The sequence below is a fragment of the Brienomyrus brachyistius genome, chromosome 4, assembly GCF_023856365.1.
Source record: "Brienomyrus brachyistius isolate T26 chromosome 4, BBRACH_0.4, whole genome shotgun sequence".
NCBI classification, from domain to species: Eukaryota; Metazoa; Chordata; class Actinopteri; order Osteoglossiformes; family Mormyridae; genus Brienomyrus; species Brienomyrus brachyistius.
Window position 1 is genome coordinate 12,664,964 of NC_064536.1, and position 19,646 is coordinate 12,684,609.

General features: G+C 47.7%; 1 protein-coding gene across 10 annotated transcripts in view; it reads left to right on the forward strand.

Annotated features, from left to right (window-relative positions):
- Positions 1–19,646, forward strand: part of LOC125740184 (zinc finger E-box-binding homeobox 1-like) — a 48,081-nt gene continuing 28,435 nt past the window's right edge. For 2 of the 10 annotated variants that reach the window (XM_049011055.1, XM_049011057.1), the window contains exon 1: positions 369–494. In XM_049011055.1, coding sequence (XP_048867012.1) covers positions 437–494 — 58 coding nt within the window. In that variant the 5' untranslated portion in view covers positions 369–436. Of the gene's footprint in view, positions 324–368; positions 495–1,913; positions 2,421–2,596; positions 2,884–2,930; positions 3,552–19,646 lie in introns of those variants that run through there. The other 8 variants (XM_049011058.1, XM_049011061.1, XM_049011056.1 and 5 more) reach the window with 8 other exon arrangements.

A 19,646-nucleotide genomic window follows, 5' to 3' on the forward strand; every position in this document is an offset into this window, starting at 1 on the left:
ACGGGTTAAAAACCTTGGTCAGCAGTTAAGAGTTTTTCATTTTTTTCTGTGGTAGGGGGAGTTGTTTTTCTTTTATTACGTTAAAATCGCAGAAAACTTGTTTTTAAAATACCAAATTAGCCACCTGTGGACGAGTCGCCTCGCGCAGACGGTCGCAGCTCGTCACACGGAGGCTCGCGCCGGCGAAGCGGGCGGCGGGTATCAGAGCGCCGGGCGGATGGAGACAGCCGGCCAGCCGGGCAGGCGTCCCAGGCCGGGGAAGGAGGCAGCGGAGGGGGGCAGAGAACCGGGAGGTGTTACCAGCTAGTAGGTAATGTCGTAAAGTAAGTGTCGTAAACCAGGTGCAGGGAGGGGAGGTGGAGGGGAGGTGGAGTGCAGGGAGGGGGGCGAGAGAGGAGGTGACTCTCCGGCAACATTTAGACACAGCGAAAGGATCATGGCGGATGGCCCCAGGTGTAAGCGCAGAAAGCAGGCGAACCCGAGGAGGAATAGCGGTGAGTAAAAGTGTCGAGCTCCCAAGGGTCGTCTCCCGGCGACATGGGCGAAGGCTCGGCTTTGTCGTCCCGGGCTGCGCAGCCACTTTGGTGCTTGTTTAGTCCCTTTTTTCTGGAGTTGAAGTGGTTTAAAGTAGCGCTGAGCGAGCGCGGCGCCGTGCACCGTTATACCTGGCTCCCCCTCCGCCTAGCGGTCCGCTGCGCCCTGCCTGCATGGACCGTTATGCGCACCTTATCGGCTCGCCCGGGCGCCTCGCTTTTTCTTATCCTCCCCCCCCTCCCCGTCCCACTTCAAAGCACTCCGTCCAGACTTTCGCGGATCTCTCGGCGACGCCAGCAACTTTGCCCGTGAAATGTGGCGCTCTTCTCTTTCATTTTTTCCCATTTTTTGGTGCCTTTTTTGGCGAACTGAAACTTAACCAGCTCGGCACTTTGTAAACTAACCTGGTTTTCTGGCGGACGCAGCACTCCAACAAGTCGCTTTACAATAAGCTGCTTCTTCCGAAAGGGCTCAGATATTTCATAATCCTCTCTCGATTTCAGACCGATGCCCGTTGAAACGCTTGTGTTTTGAAAAACAAAACAAAAAATAATAAACTAAACGAGATGGCACAACTAGCTAAGCCACCCCTCCCTGGCAGTAAGATCAGGTATGACGGATATTGTTGCTGTCTTAAACGTTAAACTCTGGCTTTTAATATACTTTTAATATCATTTTTATCAGGTAGATAGTGCGATGCTCCAGTGTAGCAATTAAAGAGATTCTTCTTCCACACTTACGTTTTCTCCTTTTTAGGTAATGGTTTGCTTGTTTATATCTAGATGGGTAATAAATTACTTTTCGTCGCGAATAAAGCAGTCTGGGTTATTGCAATATGCTTTTGGGTAAATTAAAAGGGCTGCGAAGTGGAAGATAGTGTAATCGCAGTGGCTTTTTTTAGAGATGCCCTACCTGTTTAGCACAGTGCTGGGCGTTAGCTGGATAACGTTTATGGAAAGAAAGGGGCGTCACTGTCCTCTTGGATGTGTGCGGCGGCCACGGTCTATATAAGGGATATATTTACATCCACGTGCGGGCTTAGACAAACCCGATTCAGGAGTCCCAATGCATTTAGCGTATCTTTTTATCTTTATCTGCTCTAATTGGTCATCTATATACAACCACGCTTTTTTTAATTCACATTTTCCCCCAACATTTCTTTCTTAGTATCAGTTTCGGATTTGATAAAGTAGACTTGAAAGTCGCGGTAACCACCTTTTCTAGTCAAGTAAAACTTGAGTTCATCTCAGAGGTGTGGGTGTGAAAGTTTTTTTTAAATTTTTTTTTAACTGTGTGAGATATTGCAATGTGGATTATTCTCAGAAGATCATATTCGTTGCTGCCAAATAAGCTTGACGTTTAATTTATTATTGACTTTATTTATACTTTGATTTGTCTGTTACTTTCTCGATTCTCATGGTTAAAAGGAATTTCGCCCACATTGTAATTTCTACCGGGGCGGATTTGCCTGTTGAATTATTTAGCGTATTAAGATCAGAGCGCTATTTTTTTATTTTATTTTTTTTGACCCTCACTTTATAAAGCAATTGAAGAGATTTTCGTAAAAGCTCCGGGGTTGTTCAATGAATGTACTGAATGAAGCAACTGAGAATGGGTTTTTCCTGCTGACGCTGACGACATGTGTGTGACATGCAGTCAAGTATTGAGCCTCAGTGTGACTGTACAGGAGCCATAAATGTGTTTACCTGCACGGGGAAAAACGGTACTTTCAAATGCCCTCCCTCAAAGCAAAACTCGCAAATCTGACACCGAGGGAACTCAATTCGCAGGCTGCTAAAGGATATCTTTTGGCGAAAGCGATCGGTTTGTGAAAGCAGAAGGGAAAGAGGCTTCCAAATCGCTGCAGCAAATGGCAACTTGCGCAGGTAGAATAAAAAAGATGGTGTTTAGTTTTCCTCCTGCATGCTGTCCGCTTCATTATCACACCGATCCGGGTTTTGTGGAAGAAGTGTATTGTGTCTTTGCCGATATATATATGTTTAATCCCTATATGTTTTAAAGGAGAGAATGATTTTTTTGTACATTTATTATATTTGACTAACGGAGTTTTTTGTCTGTACTTATCTGTTCCGCCTTGTGTCTGCGCTGTAGCTCGGGGGTGGGGGGGTTGACGAAAAATGAAAGTGGTGCGTTAAGGTGTTGCGAATGACATGTTGTTTCCGTCTCTAATGGACGTGTCGTTAGGGTTGTGCAACGCCCTGGATATTTCCCTTTACTATTTTCCGTTTGCTGCGCTTGTCGTGCGCGCGATCGTGGGGGAATGGCGGTCCCTTAACCGCTACTGCAGTGCAGGCGGGGCTGGTGCTTTTAATGTAGGCGGTGGGCCAGGTAAGCAAGGTGATACAACACCTATAAAGGTGTTTATAATGCTAGGTGTTTCTTTTTAGATGTACGATTTACTGTATTTTAAAACGTCGTATTTTGTGCACGTTTATTTAAAACGGGACAATGTGCCGTGAAATAGTAAAAGCACGGTTATAGCTGTCCGTCGAAGGCGAACACGTAATGCATATGGTATTTATTACAGCCTGCGAATCAATGGCGTTATTTCCCATTTTGTAAAATTGTGTTATTATATTTTTGGCAGTTATGCAGAGTTTTTAAAAACAGTTTTGCATAGCCCATAATCAACGATAATTTTTCCAAAGCTCCACTTTTTATTATCTCTTTTCTTTCAAGCGAAAGGCATTGATTTCATAGCGTTTAAGTTCATGATATGGGGTGAGATCACCTGCATGTTTTGCGGTTCTCGGTCCGGCTACGGATCCACGGCATTTGCGCCGAAGGGTCACGTGGTGCTCGGCTCGAATTCTGCGCAGGAGGGTTTTTTTGCGCTTTTCAGAGCGATGCTCAGTGAATGACGGCCGTCCCCATTGTTTACGGATGCGTTTTGGGTTCAGGACCGCCGCACAGTTTTGCACGGAAGAAGGATTATTGGAGCGACGGGCATTAAGGAAGATTCAGTGCGTGCGCCGCTAGCCACTATGCCGTTGCGGGTAAATAACCTGGCAGGTGACCAAATAAAAATTAAGTGGAAGTAAATTATTTAGTCTATAACATCGGGCTGTGTAGGTTTGATTGCACTGCAGGAGAAGGATCACAGTGTCGTTGCACTTCAGTAGTTAGCAAAGACAATATACACTTTGATGCGGTGCTTTTGATCACGTGTTTGTTGAACGTTTCACTTGCAGCAAAAGCAATGTTTTGATTACATGTAATTTAAATACAGCATCTTGAGAAATTAATAGCTTCTTAAACCCTTCCTGTTCGCCCAGGTTTTGTTTTTTTTCCATGTTTGTTTTGTTTTTAATCAGATACCTGGGAATTAAGTCTAGATGTTAGAATGAACAAAAAAACCTATAAGGGATGCAGGGAATGTAGAGGGGGCCTCGTCAGCAGACCCCCAATTCTGCAGGCCCAGGAACGAGGGCTGTTCCGAGCCATCCGAATCTCTCCCCATTGGCATGAAGGTAGCTTTGTCTCGGCACAGCCGTATACGTCAAGGTGTTAACAGCTGCCTTGGGCAGCAGGTGTTCACGAGGCCACCATCCTGCACTCGGAATCCCAGATATTACGGCGGTAACGTAACACCGCGTTCTGGGAATAGAGGAATGTGGCCGCTTTAACGTACCGTACAAAATAAACAGAGCCCCTCCCAGTCCGGCGTGGCCGCTGTATGCAATGGGGCCGGCCAGGATCTGACTTCGGCTTGAATCATATCACGAGTCGTTTCAGCAACCATGTTGAAATATTTATTTGCGATAAATAGGTGTCAGCTTGGGTGTCTATCTGAGGGATCAGAGCAAATCAGAAATGCAGAAAAACACCCTCCCTGGCCAATCGGGGGACATTTGTCTGGTGACACTTTCGATTAGTTTTTTTAGGGTATTTCTGTATGAAGGGAAGCCGTCTTCCTAATGCAGGTACTCTGACAATTGGGGTGTAAAAATGTCTGCCTGCAAAAGAGGAAGCCCCGCTTTTATCAGCTCGCTTTACAGATACTTCCTCTGTAGGCTGTGTGTGTGTGTGTGTGTGTGGGGGGGGGGTAGGCAGCCCCTCCAGCCCTCTGCCTCGTTTATCCTCCTGTGAGAGGCACGGTAGTCAGTGCCGTTCGCACTCTTCACCTTTGACCCCTAGGTCCTTGTGCTCCTGTCCCCTTTAAAGGCTAATTTTATATCCCCCCCCCTTTCTTTGTCGTCCTGATGCCTCGCTGTCATTGTGGGGGCACAATTTGATCAAAAATCTCCTGAGAAAAGGCAGTAACTGCTCAAACAAAAATAATAATGATAATAAAATAAACAAAAGTTTGGATGTCTCTGTGAAAAGAGCTTTGTTAGTTTAGAAAACTAGGTGAACATAAACTCTGTTTTTAGTTACCCAACTTTTTTTTTTTGCTGGAATGGAGAGCGTGGTTGGAAGTCAGTTATTGCAAGCGAGTCAGTGTGACCAGAAATGCAAGAGCGTTTGTATGTATCATTGTGTTCATATTTCTACATGCATACTTATGTACCTTTACAAAAAATGCACTCTGAAGAGTAACAAAAACGAAGAGGATGGGGGTGCAGGCCGGACCCCGCCTTCAGACTGCCGTATAGCTGGGGGAGGGGCTGGGGGTGGAGGGGCGGGCCTGTGTGACAAGGTGGCTGCACAGCTCAGTCAGGCTCTGCATGGTAACACAGTCGCTCTTGAGATTTGCATTAATTAACGTGCAACTGGGTGGCCACGACTTGTAGCTTCCTGTGACGTGTGAGGTGCTTTTATTAAAAAAAAAAAAAAAAAAAACTTCCTACTTGTCAAGGCAGAACCATTGTAGGTATTGTTAAAATATAGTCAAAATAAAAGCACTCAGTGTGTCAAAATAAAAGTGCTAGGGCTAAATTGGGGCATACTAGCGGCATTGAATAGAAATAAGAATTTCCACAACTAGTGTTAAGAAGAAATTTTTTTCTTCAGCCGAGCTGCAGTTCTATCGTCTGATTTTTTTCAAACTGTTGTCAAAAAGATGTTATTCACTATCTGCTGCAGATATTAGCTGTATCCGTGCGGCTCTTCTTTCAGAGCAACGAGGCTTGCGCGATTTATTCCGGACAAAGACGTCATGCCGAAACGGCCTGGGAAGTAGAATCTTGAGGGAAGCTGTTTGGCGGACTTAAAAAAAAAAAAAGAAGGTGTTTTGAGTTTTCTGGCCAGTTTCACACAGTGGCTGAGCTCCTCTTGGATCTGCTTTATTGGGCTCTGTTGCACTGAATACTTAAATAAGCTATTGTTTGTTAAAGCTTAGGGGAGAGCGAACCCGCAGAGAATGGACCTGGTTACCTTCGTGGTTTGTCCCTTCTACCTCAGACAGTGTGTGGCTCTGAAGAAAAGCCCCATTGAACAGGCGGAGTGGGGGGGGGGGGCAGCCCTTTCACACACCGCTTGTGGGAGACCTTCTCTCATACTATGTGCGCTATTTGCATGCTAGCCCTCTCTTGTGAAGGTCTCAGGAAGCTGCCTGAGACGTTCCCTCTGATGTTCACGCCCCTCTCTCCACACTTATGTATGTTTTTTTTTTTTTTGTGTATGGTACCCCTCCCCGGTCGCAGCCCCTGGTCATCTCCGGCTCGGATGCTCAGCAGGTCCTGGGCTCTGCTGTGCGCGTGTTCTGTGTTCACGATGCCATCCTGCGTGTGGGGGGTGGGGCCTTTCGCTCGGCCCCTGCCGGTCCCCGAAAAAAGCGCCCTTCGTCAGTCGCTGCGAGAAGCGGGCCGACGGGATTGGCCGCAGGCCGACGAGCCCCCCTTTTGTGATGGGACGGGGGTGGGGGGGAGGCAGATTAGCGGATGCTGGTCCCGAGCTTCGCGTGCAGCTGCGCCGAGGATCAACAATGAGTTTATTCTGCTCTGGCCGTAGCGGGCAAAGTCGCCGGAGCGAAAAGCCCAATACTGTGGCGACAAACCCAGCGACTCCATCAACTCCTGAGTACGGTGATGCAAAATCACATCCCTGTAACACATAAATATTCCAGCGTCTCTGTCACACAAAACTGCAACTCCCAGTCTGGTCTGACATACCATTCATGTGTGAAGTAAATGGAGAAAATGGTAGAGATTTTTTTAAATAGCATGTTATGTTTATGTCATCTTATTGAGCGATTTGTAGCAAACAGAACACCTGTGGCGAGTTTGGTTACAGCAGCTACAGCTGACTGGTGTGTTTCCGTTATTTGTCGTGTGTTCGCCTGTGTGGGGATGGTGACTGACCTTTCGGGTCTTAAGAATGACCTGTTGTGTGTCCGTCCATCTGGGATCTGGGAGATCAGCCTGTCACGTCGCTCTCTCTCAATCAAGCGGCTGCACAGCTGGGCTGAGCTTGTATTTATATCATATTGCGCTCAGAGGTGTTATGGACGGAAATATCTAGGTGGCCCTGGGCGGAGAGCCTGTAAGCGCGAGAGGGGGAGGGGGTGGGCGTGACGGAGGTAAAGGCCCGCCGAGGTCCACAGCCCCCACCGCCTCCGAGCAGGAGTGTAACTCATCCCAAAATAAACCCCTGGCCTGTTCAGAGTCTCCTTCCTGTGTGACAGGTCTGCCTCCAGCAGAGATTACCGTCCCAGTAGACAGGAGCTCTGCGTTGTTAGACCGGCATTTACCTGCATCTCTGTCACTTCCATCTGATCCTAGATGCTCCCTCTTCTCGCTTTGTCCTGCCATTCCGACTTACGGTCTTTTAGAGGTGAACTCCAGCTTGTAAGTTCGCCCGTCTTTTTGCTCGATTATTTAGCACGTTGTGTGTGCTGCGTAATTCAGGGCCCCTTATGTGTCTCTGTGGGTTAAGAGTATTCAAATTATGTGTTTGGCAGAGTGATTTTCCCATCGGGCCCCTGAACAAGGCAAATAAACAAAACAAACAAACAAACAAACAAATGTGAACAGTGGTTGGGGGTCCCTGCTTTTAGCAGGAAAAAGATTTCACTTGCAAATTTATAGAGCACCAACAGACAAACAAATAAATAATAGAATTTGAGTGTCTCGGTCTGTCAGTGTTATGCTGCAGTCCTTCATGGAATTGGACGAAAACTTAAATGGGAAAAAATTTAACTCAGATTATAATCAGGGAGCCATGTCTATGCCTGGGAACCTCTTACTAGTTAGTCAAACATGGAAGCAGGTGCTGCGATTGGAGGATGGGTCTTTCACTGGCACATAGTCATCAAAGTAGACACTGCGATTTCACTGCCCCGCCCCCACCACAGCAGGTGCTGTGATTGGAAGAGGAGTTTTCCACTGCCCTAACCCCTACTTCTGTGTCATCAGAAGAAACCTCCCCCCCGATTCCTCTTACCTGACACAAAATAGTTCAACTAAATAAACTGTTCTAAAGGTACCTTTTTCGATCCCAAACTCACTGTCTCCGAAAAGCCATGACCCGTATGTGTCAGGATTAGGAGTGGTGTACGGGTCAGTGGGAGGGTGGGTTTACCCATTGAAGAGTGAAAACAAAGCTCTGCTCTGAGTGGGCCATACCCCCCCCACCCACCCACCATGCAGTCCTTGAAAACTTCCTCTCCTTCAAGGCGATAAGGCCCTTCTCCTATCACACATTTTGGTCCGGCTCGATGCATGGCTTAGCGGCTGTGTTTATGTTCCACATTGAAGCCTGTCTTTATTCCCGAGGTGTCTCCCAGCGTGACGTTTACCTCCCTTCCGATGCAAGGCCACCCCCCGTGATATCTCACACATGGCTGCCACCCTCCTCTTCATTGTTCGGATATAGATATGAAGCACACAGCTTTTTTAAGGGAGACGGTCAGTTCAGCCGCACTGTCTCCTTCATGCCCCCTCCCCACTTTCCATTGACCCCTTTGCTGGTTCACTTCTACTTATATGGACCATACCAGCTTGTGGGAAAAGCTGCTTTTGGGGCTGCAGTCCATCATGAAATGTTGCCAGCTGAAGGAGAACCCATGCCACGTCTATCTAGCCACACAGCGACCCTATGCACCACATGCAGGACTTAGTGCTGATAAATGCCGGTTAGGACCCCCCCCCCCCTGCCTTGTATCCAAATCCATAGAGCTTCAGCTCCTCAGGCGTCTGTACCTCTGCCACCTCCTTCCTGTACCTTCCTCTCTGCCACCTCCTTCCTGTACCTTCCTCTCTGCCACCTCCTTCCTGTACCTTCCTCTCTGCCACCTCCTTCCTGTACCTTCCTCTCTGCCACCTCCTTCCTGTACCTTCCTCTCTGCCACCTCCTTCCTGTACCTTCCTCTCTGCCATGACCCACCCAGCTCAGGCCCTGTGGCTGCGCCTGTACTGATGGGTCACGCCTTCTAAGTTTATCCAGTGTGAGCCAGCTGTCCCTGTCCCACCCCCCAGTGTTCCTTCCCACCCTGCTGAGGGATTCTCTGGGCTGGGGGGTAGACGGGTCTCTGCTTTCAGTCCCAAAATGCACAGGTGTTTATCGAAGTCATCTAGCTCCCCCCCCCCCCATCCCATAGTCTTTCCTCATGACGACAGCGTCGACTGGATCTGCATTTGTTGTAGAGTGAGCACAGCTGGGCCGGCCAGCGTTAGCCATGCTTAACAGGCAGGACAAGCCGGGAGATGCCAGATTCAAATATTATGAGTCCAGGACCAGACAGATGAGCTTGTCATTGAGACAGGAAGCGAAGTTCATAAGAAGGCTGAGTGATGGTACTGATTGGCTGGGCGCCTCAAGAACATGTCGCTGTGCCTGTTTGGGGTGGCACTGATACCCATAAAAATGACAACCACGAAAATGCCACATTTAACCCTGCAGACCCATTACTGCTTCACCCGGATCCTAAGACTGGTTTGGCTGATTTCTAAACATTTTAATGCATTTCCAGAACCTTAGCACACTATACATAAACATCAACCTATCCCTGGGTTCTGTGTGTGTCTTTGTGTGTGCGTGTTCATAAACAGAATGTGAGGAATCACAGTGGGTGGGATTACCGTCTAATGTCAATCACTGCCCACTTCCTGTCAGCTCAGCCCACTTCCTGTTGGCCTGCCCTGAGGAGACAGTATGTGTTTGAAAACATGAATCTGCGCATGAGTAATTGTTTACATGCATTAGAGGCAGAGGGAGCCCCAGGTGGGCGGAGTCGGAGCGAAGTGGGGTTTGGGTTGAATAACGGGAAGGAGCCGGACGGCGAGAGTGAGCGAGCGTGCACGTGTCCGTGAGCGTGAGAGCGCCTGTGTGATGGCGGTGTGCCTCTCGCCCTGCCAGCTGGCTGTGCGGCGCCTCCCGCAGGTTAGCGAGCCTCGGAGGGTCCTTGGCCTTCGCCCAGAGCGTGCCTCGCGTCCCCCGTGTAAACAGTGCGGAGGCTGTTATGCGGGACTGTAGATCCTGAGATGACTATCTGAGTGGGCAGGCTGTCTCCGACTGCCAGGCAGACTGGCCATAATGGAATGGTTATGGAGCTTTGTTTGCTCTGTCCCTGACACATCTGAAAGTATTTTGTATCCAGAACCTGACTGTGTTAGTTAAATATGTCACACTTTAAAATATATATATGGCTGTACGGTGTTCCTCGGCTATATATGGCCATGGATCCCGTTGCTGTGTGTGATCTCCAGCGCCATGTAGGTGACGCCCTGTACCTATAGGTAGAGTGAATGAAGTTGGGTGCTTTTAAAAGGTATTTTTTTACGCAAATTTTAAATCTAGTGTTGATGTTTTCATGTGCTTTTTCTTCCCCACTTAAAATGGTAAAAATCTAAACTTGTATATGCGCGGCTATGCTGTAGCTGTGTTGTGCAGCTGTCACTTGAATGTAGATTTGTTGGAGGGAGAGGGAGGCATTAAATCCTGCGGCGACCACATGAAGCACAACCCTGGGTTTGTCGCTAGAGCGCTGTATGATATCGCCAGTGTCAGGGCAGTTTAAAGGTTGCGCTGTGGATTGGGCCCCTGAAGGTGAAGCCTATGGTGTTTCCTCCGAGCCGCTATGATGTCATCTTACTTGATTGGCTCATTTTGTCCCTTGGGGTGTCGCCCCCTCCTAGCGAGTCAGAACCAGAGGCACAGTTATCCGAGTCCCGGACAGGTGGGCCTGGACGTCAGCTGCCTTCAGGCATGACTTTCACACTGGCAGCCTCTCGTGATGTCGCTGCCTAAATTTGGGCTCTGTTAGAGCTCTGAGTTCTCGGTCTCCTTGTTATCAGTGTTTCTCATGTTTTTTTCCTGAATGAAGCTTTTTGCATGTACATTTTAATGTGACACACCCAAGCTAAATGTGTTAATGTGTTAATTGGAAGGAAGATGGTTGGCGGAGCGTTTTGTTTTTATCGTCTTTGGGAATTGGTGTGACCCTAAAACCGTGCTGATGGATTAACAGTTCCTGGTCAGAATTGATTTGGCCATTTTTTTCTCCAGCAAAAAGAAAAAATGGCAACATCTAATCTGTCTTGATATGGAAATATCTATCTGTCTCGTAGCCTTTAATCCTGGTCTGGGTCACAGTGGGGCTAAAGCCTATCACAGACTGCACGCTGGACAGTCATACGCTATGGGTGAAGACATGCCAGTTCACGTAACTGCCGGACTGCAGGAGGAAGCGCACGGAACACAGGGAGGACATGCAAACTCCATACACACAGCAAGGGCAAGAATCAGACCCCCAACCCTAGAAGTGTATGGCATCTATGCTGTCACTGAACCCCCCCCCCCTCCCTGGGAAATTATTTGACCCTTAACCCTGTCCCTGATAAACGATGGCAGGACAGGTGGACTTGCTTGGTATGTGACTTCAGTGCAGCAATGTTGGCAAAGGTGCTATATGATGCTATATAAAAAAGAACTGTACTGAACTGAGTAGGGTGCCAGTGTCCTACTACAATGGATGAAGTGACGCTGAGTAGCATATTCCATAGCTTGTGATTGAGTGTGTGTGTGTGTGTGGGTATGTATCCGTGCTGCAGTGGGCTGTCATCCCATGCAGGGTGCCGTCCTGCCTTAGTCGTCTCTGTTTGTGTGGGTGTCCGCCGGGTTTCCTACAATCTGCAGACACGCAGCTCACGTGTTGCAGGTTTTTGTGTTTTCCTGTTATGTCGCGGAGCTTTTAGCATATAGCGATATCCAGTAGTATTATGCTGCTGTCCAGTGTTTCGTCAAACTGAATTATGTAACTCACGCAGTGATTCTGAATGTGTGGGCGCAGTGGGTAGCACTGTACGATGGCCGCCCCTGTTTGGGCTGTGTGGCATTCACTTGTTCTTCCTGTGTCACTCACGTTTCCTCCAAAGTCAGAGATTGGTGTCTCTAAATTGCCTGTTGTGTGTATGTGGCTGTCAATGGACTGGCGCCCCCCGCGGAGTGTATGCCTGCCTGGGCCCTGGGCCTTTGGAACATGGATGCATAGTGAAAAATCAAGCTCTTAGCTCTGGGTATCCAGCTCCCATGAGCCCAGTTTGGTTCACCTAGTCTACAGTCCGATCACATGATGAGACCCAAGTGGAAGCAGCTAGGAATCTGGGAGGGGCTTTCTGTGATGCCCCGGATGTCTCCGGAATTTACGGGACACCTCCTCCCATTCTGGTGTAAAGCAAAAAAGCCAGAGCCGCCCTCCTGAGTGACATCACCAGACAAAATCCACAGCTCCCTGCGCCCGCACCACCGAAATGTGAGATCTGGAGAGAGCCGGAGCTGAAAATTTACATAAGTGTGTGAGTTCGGAGCCAGTGAGGAAACACGCAAACTCAGAATATGCTGAGCCGGGGCTGGGTTTGAGCGCTCAGCCTTTCATCCGATACAATTACAGCTACCATGACAGCAGCGAGAGTCTATCATATTTACACTGGCTGTGGGCTGTTCTGCTAACTGAAGGGTACCAGCTCAGGGAAGCCTGAAGATCCAGTCAGGGCATTCTGCAGGAATGCTATCTATAGTCAAGTCACTTTACTGTCATTTCACACATCTGAAATGAAATCGCATTTCAGTGTAGCAGCATACAGTCAGAACAAGGAACAGCCGAGAAACAAACACCGAACAATAAATACTGACAGGAGAGTAAATAATGAATACAATATAAAAAAAAATAAAAAATGGTAAACATGCATAATAAACATATGGTTTACCATTGACTCAGTGGCACCTAATACTTAAGTGAAAGTGATTAATTGTCGACACAGAACGATAAAATGTGTCTTCTGCATTTAACCCATATGCAACATAGCAGTGGGCAGCTATTGTTTAGCACCCAGGGAGCAGAGCATGGGGGTGGTATCTTGCTTAGGGAACATCAGTGGTACCTTGCTGTGTGGGGATTCAAACCAGCAACCTTTCAAACACAAATGCACTTCCCTACCCATTGGGCCACCACTGTCTATACCACCATGCCAGTTTCTGTAGCCTTTGAAATGCAAATGAACAACTGATGGCAGTTTTTTCCCAGAAGAACCTTTTGTATTTCCAGGTTTTTCTTGTACAGTAGTCATTAAAAGTGACTAGGGGTGTCTGCCATCCTGAGTTCATCCTCAGGTCCTGGCAGGTGACACATGCTGACACTGTAGCCATGGATGGTCTCTGTCGGTTTGATTCCTTAACGGCCGTGAGTTTTGACCTCTTTGAGGCCAATTAGCTTTTATTGGGATGGCTGCCACTGGAGCCCGAAGGTCCCCTCCTGTCTGTTTGATCTGTGGTGTTGCTGCGGTAACAGCCTTACTTGAGGAACCCTAAAGACAACGGCAAGTTCTGTGACTGATATAGGGATGGGGATACAGGCTCTGTGACTGATATAAAATTATAGGAATGGGAAGACAGGCTCTGTGACTGATATAAAATCATAGGAATGGGAAAACAGGCTCTGTGACTGATATAAAATAATAGGGATGGGAACACAGGCTCTGTGGCTGATATAAAACCATAGGGATGGGAACACAGGCTCTGTGACTGATATAAAACCATAGGGATGGGAACACAGGCTCTGTGACTGATATAAAATCATAGGGATGGGAACACAGGCTCTGTGACTGATATAAAACCATAGGCATGGGAATACGGGCTCTGTAACTGATATAAAACCATAGGTATGGGGATACAGGTTCTGTGACTGATATAAAACCATAGGGATGGGAACACAGGCTCTGTGACTGATATAAAATCATAGGGATGGGAATACGGGCTCTGTAACTGATATAAAACCATAGGTATGGGGATGCAGGCTCTGTGACTGATATAAAACCATAGGGATGGGGACACTGTCAGGGTCTGTGAGTGATATAAAACTATAGGGATGGGAATACGGGCTCTGTAACTGATATAAAACCATAGGTATGGGGATACAGGTTCTGTGACTGATATAAAACCATAGGGATGGGAACACAGGCTCTGTGACTGATATAAAACCATAGGCATGGGGACACTGTCAGGGTCTGTGAGTGATATAAAACTATAGGGATGGGGACACTGTCAGGGTCTGTGAGTGATATAAAACTATAGGGATGGGGGCACTGTCAGGGTCTGTGAGTGATATAAAACTATAGGGATTGGGGCACTGTCAGGGTCTGTGAGTGATATAAAACTATAGGGATGGGGACACTGTCAGGGTCTGTGAGTGATATAAAACCATAGGGATGGGGACACTGTCAGGGTCTGTGAGTGATATAAAACCATAGGGATGGGGACACTGTCAGGGTCTGTGAGTGATATGAAACTATAGGGATGGGGGCACTGTCAGGGTCTGTGAGTGATATAAAACTATAGGGATGGGGACACTGTCAGGGTCTGTGAGTGATATAAAACCATAGGAATGGGGGCACTGTCTGGGTCTGTGAGTGATATAAAACTATAGGGATGGGGACACTGTCAGGGTCTGTGAGTGATATAAAACCATAGGGATGGGGACACTGTCAGGGTCTGTGAGTGATATAAAACCATAGGGATGGGGACATTGTCAAAGATGAATTTCCCTCTCAGATTTTGTTTTTTAATTTGCGGCTGTAACTGTACCGTCATTTTGACATCATTTCCTGCGCTGTGCTGGGATAGTTCGCTTCTGTGGAGACTGCAGCTTGCCCTTCCCCCAGAGTGCATGTGGCTTTTGTGATTAAGAGGCCGTAGGTGCCGGTTTCAGAGGAATTCCTGTTGCTATACTTAACCTGTCAAAAGGTAAGTACCCACTGGCATGGTGTGTGTCACATGCCTGTCACATGATTCAGCTCTGCTGTGACTTTAGGAAGGTGGGGGCTTGGGGGTCTGTCTGCAGCTCACCGTACGGACAGACAGTTGGGATTTTAGCACCTGTTCATGGCTGTCTTCAGAAAGACAGGCTTATGAGGTTTACAAGCGCTGAGATTTCCGATTTTAGTCAAACAGGTGATTGGTAATCTAGGTCAGCCTTTGTATCTATGTATGTAGCTACTGACTTGGTTACAGAAGGGCAGTAACTTTATCACAGGTGCTTAGCTGATTCTGCTGGGGTGCACCCGACTTGTTTGTACGCTTTGATTTTCGATAGAGCAAATATGGAGAGCAGAGGTATCTGTGAGACTGGGTGCCAGGAATCTGAGTCACCTGCAAGCTTTTTTGGGTTTCCCTAGATCAGCGTTTGATGTGCAGTCTTCTGGAATCCCCGCTTAGTCAGAGGTCTTATTTTCCCTTATCATACTGTATCATCAATAAGGCCCTATCGCTTTATCTGACTGCCCACAGGTGATGTACAAACAGCTTGTCTGGTGTGTGGAATTCTGTCCCGCGTCCATTGTGTCCTGTGCTCCTACTGACAATGACATGGAAGCCTGTGTAGAAATGGAGGTGTATTAGGCAGTGTCCAATACGAGATTTCTGGTTGATATTTTTCCTTGTGCGCTTTGAGGGATCCCGTCTTCTTATAAATGTGCAGCTGCACTAATTTCCTGTGGAAAGATGGAGACCCTAGTTTTCCCTCCATGTGCACCTCTGGACCGTGAATTGATGTATGATAAGCGGAGCTGCAGCAGATAGATTTGCTCGAATCCACCCGTTTTGGGAACAGGAGAGCCACCTGCCTCTTTGTGTCCGTCGTCAGGGGCAAAATCGGGGAGCTCATGGCTTCCTCCGGTTTGTCTCAGGCCTCTGCAGCCGGCCTTGCTGTCTGACTTTAATTGCCTAGCCTGGACTGGGGAGGGACTGGCTGGGCTGGTTTGGGCCAGCATGGGCTGGGGGGGGCGCAGCTGCTACCCCAGCTGTCTGTGCCTGTCCCTGAGTCCCAGCGCACACACGGACTCCAGAAACCTCCAAAACGTCCAAAACGAACCAATACACAATCCATGTTTGTCTTGTCATGTTGCCAGTAATGGTACTCTAGTTTAATGAGTAAAATGTTATTGTTAACCTTTCAGTATTGAAAGGGCTTTGAAAAAAAGCCCGGTCTGTGATACTGTACCACAATCCCCTGGTTTGGTCTAGTTTATTAGTTTATTGTATGTTCTTCTGCATCAGACAAGGTGTCTAGGAGGCTCATTTTCAGGGTGTGCTGACATTATTGGGTGTCGAATGAAAATGCCGTAGGGAGCAAGCTCATGAGCTAATGATGCGAGGGTGAGGAGCTGTGGTTAAAGTGTTGGTGGTTTTTGTGGTGGGTCCCATGCCAAGCAAAGCATTATTAATAAGTACGCTAGATTGGTGGAACCTTCAGGGGGAGTTCGCATAAAAAGAGCATTGGCCTTCATTTGCATGTGTGGTTTTGTGGTCATAATACTATCTAGTGAATGAAACAATATGATACTTGTCATGGACAGAAGCTTGATTTTCTGAATGTGTTATGAGGGGGGACCTCTTTTCTCCTCCAGTAGAGTGTACAGGAGTTTTCTCTTTGCTCTTTGTCCATATCACCATGGGCCATGTATTTCATAGGTATGGTCCATCCAGGGAGCCCGGATCCTTAACCATCCACATGTTTCCTTCCTCCTGGCAGGCTGTACGCCGTGCTGGTTGGTGTCTTCTATGAGAGTGTCTCACCGTGTCTCAGACTGCTCTGCAGGTGCTGGCCTAAGGGTCTAGCATGAAACATCACGGATGACCCATGTGGACCTGCTTTTAGCTCTGCTCTGCTTTAGCTCACCTAAGATATACCTGGCCAGAACAATCCTGGGTAAAGAGGCTGCCCCCCCCCCCCCCCCCCCACACACACACACACACACACACACACACACACACACACACACACACACACACACACACACACACAAGTACCCCAGCCACACCCACAAAGAGGAGGTCCATGATTGAGCAGACATCTGTAGCGACCCCGTGTAGATACCCCCTCCTCTTGTGCCGGCAGCACCCACAGGCTGTCTGTTACAATGACAGCGGCTGTGACAGAGAGGGTCAGGCGACTGAGAGAAAAGCCCCTCCCTGCTCTGCTACGGGGGAACAGACGGGATCGCATGTCCCCTTGGGTCAGCCTGCCGCTTGGGAACAATTAAAAAAAATGGGAGAGAGAGCGGGGGAGGAGAAAGGCAGACAGAGAAGAAAGCGAAATGGCACGCCGGTGATGGGCCCCACGCCGACAGCTGGGTCCTTAGGTAAATTGAATCAGTCTCCTCTTGCAGCCTGGGAGCGCGTCGCCCCTGGCTGCAGACTCCATCAAATTGATTTCCATTTTCCATCTTTTTTTTGCCCCCATTTGTTTAATGGAAGAGTGGTTTTCAGCCAGCAGTAACATGGCCACTGAAGCGATGTCTAAACCATCAGGGCCGCCGCTTCTTGATAGGTCTGTGTGATTAACCACTGCTCTGCCATGTGACTGGGTCCTCCCTCCTCCAGTGTGTCCACACTGCCACGTGACCGGCCCCTCCCTCCTCCAGTGTGCCCACACTGCCACGCGACCAGCCCCTCCCTCCTCCAGTGTGTCCACACAGCCAAGCAACCGGTCCTTTCTGTCCTCAGTGTGTCCACACTGCCATGTGACTGGCTCATCCCTCCTCCAGCATCTTCACACTGCCATGTGACTGGCCCCTCCCTCTTTCAGTGTGTCCACACTGCCATGTGACAGGTCCCTCCCTCCTCCAGTGTGTCCACACTGCCATGTGACAGGTCCCTCCCTCCTCCAGTGTGTCCACACTGCCACGCGACCGGCCTCTCCCTCCTCCAGTGTGTCCACACAGCCAAGCAACCGGTCCCTTCTATCCCCAGTGTGTCCACACTGCCATGTGACCATCCCCTCCCTCCTCTAGTGTGTCCACACTGCCTTGTGACAGGTCCCTCCCTCCTCCAGCATGTTCACACTGCCACGTGACCGGCCCCTCCCATCCCCACTGTGTCCATTTGAGCATTTATTTCAGCAGTACATCTTTGTCAATTGACTGTACTTTGAACGCTGCTGCACCCCCCATTATTAACCAGTATGCACAGGTATGCAACCAGGGTGCAGGGTTCCAGCTACTTATCTCGCTAATTACCAGCTTTTTCTCTTGAATTCTGTTGGTTGAAGGTCACACTGTAGATGGAAAAATGACATGATTTATCTTGATTTCTGGCTTTACATTACAAAAACCTGTAATTTCAGTTACAGCGTATAGACTTTTTATTTCCACTGTATAAGCATGTCAGACAAAGACGCTTTGGTTTAGCCTGCACGATGTGTGATGTTAATCTCAACATCATATGTTATGCACACAATTTTCAGGTGACAAGGACTGTGATAGTCAGCTGTGCTCAGATTAGGCTTGGGAGGTATTTAACCCTTTATACTGTCATACTGTTTGGACATTATACCGTGGTATACGGTATTTTGATGGTATTTTCAAAAGCAATGCTATGTTGCAATACAGTTGAGGTATTTTGAAATCTTGCCGATAAAATGTGCTAAGTGGTGGTGGGGGGGGGGGTCTTCGTGATAAGATTCGCCAAACAGGGCTCATCAATAAGTTTCCCAAAAACATTTTTACTGTGTAATAGGAAACACAGTTTAGCAAAGATTAGCCGTTTTTAATGGTTATTCCCTTTCAAGATTATCTAGTACATATTTAAAAAATCAGTCTAATGTTTCCTCTGCCGCTTCTGCATGAGCTCTGCATGCTCTGTCCGAGCCAGTCATAATCATTTCATCGTTGTTGTCGGGCTCACTCTTAGACAGTGTGGTGCGTTTGTGAGAAGTCTAACAAAATGAGTAAGGAGCAGAAAAGCGAACAAGAAATGGTGACCAAAAGACAGCTGTCTTCTGTTGTATGGCAATATTTTGGATTCCACACAGACTGCATAGAGCAAAAGCAAGTGATCTGCCGTGTCTGTGGGCACAGCTCATGGCAACACCACCAGTTTATTAGACAGATCCTGTTGGCAGAAAAAAATATTTGGCTATAGTTTATTTCGAGTACATTTTAAAATTTTGCTTTATAAATAAAAATATTTTTTTAAAAATCACATCGCAGTATTTGAAATTTTTCCATAATCACGCAGCCCTATTTGAGGTGCATCTGTTCTGTACTTAACTTCGAGAACTTGAAAAGAAGGTTCTGCCTATCTAGTCTAGGTCTACGTTGGTTCTGAGTGACAGAGGATTGCTGGACTGAGAGGAAGGATTTGTTTGCTCAGTACACTGGAGCAGTGCTCAGTGAGTGAGGTGAGCACGTTTTGAGATGACCTCCATCTGGAAGCTTGGCGGGGCATTTTGAGAAGGCTGGGAGGTGATTCACATTAAGTGATATAAGATGGTTTTGAAACGCTGTGTCCGAGCAGAAATTGCGCTGTTTTCTTTGTGGACATGTTTCGATTGCTTTTGCTTTATTCAGTATGCCTCAGTCATAGCACTCAAGCTCAAGAGGAAATAAGGTAAAATCACTATGCCTAATCCATTCCCTAAGAGGCCTGATTGCTGGATTCTGCTGTGTCTAGGCTCTCATTGGATTAATTAAAACCATCATTTTTAAAAAATCACTTCTTGCAGGTAAAAATCAGCCTCTGACCCGAAAGGGGTCCAATCAGCAAATGGTTCACACCTGAAAATTCCTCCTGCACATAAATCTCTGCTGAATAGGTCACTTTTTCCGTCAACTGCTGATTTATACCTGCTGAAAACCTGCAGTCCTTGCTGCCCTTGTAATACATGATTGGACTCCCCTGCAGTAAAGTAATAATGTCCTGCAGTGTTTTGACATCTC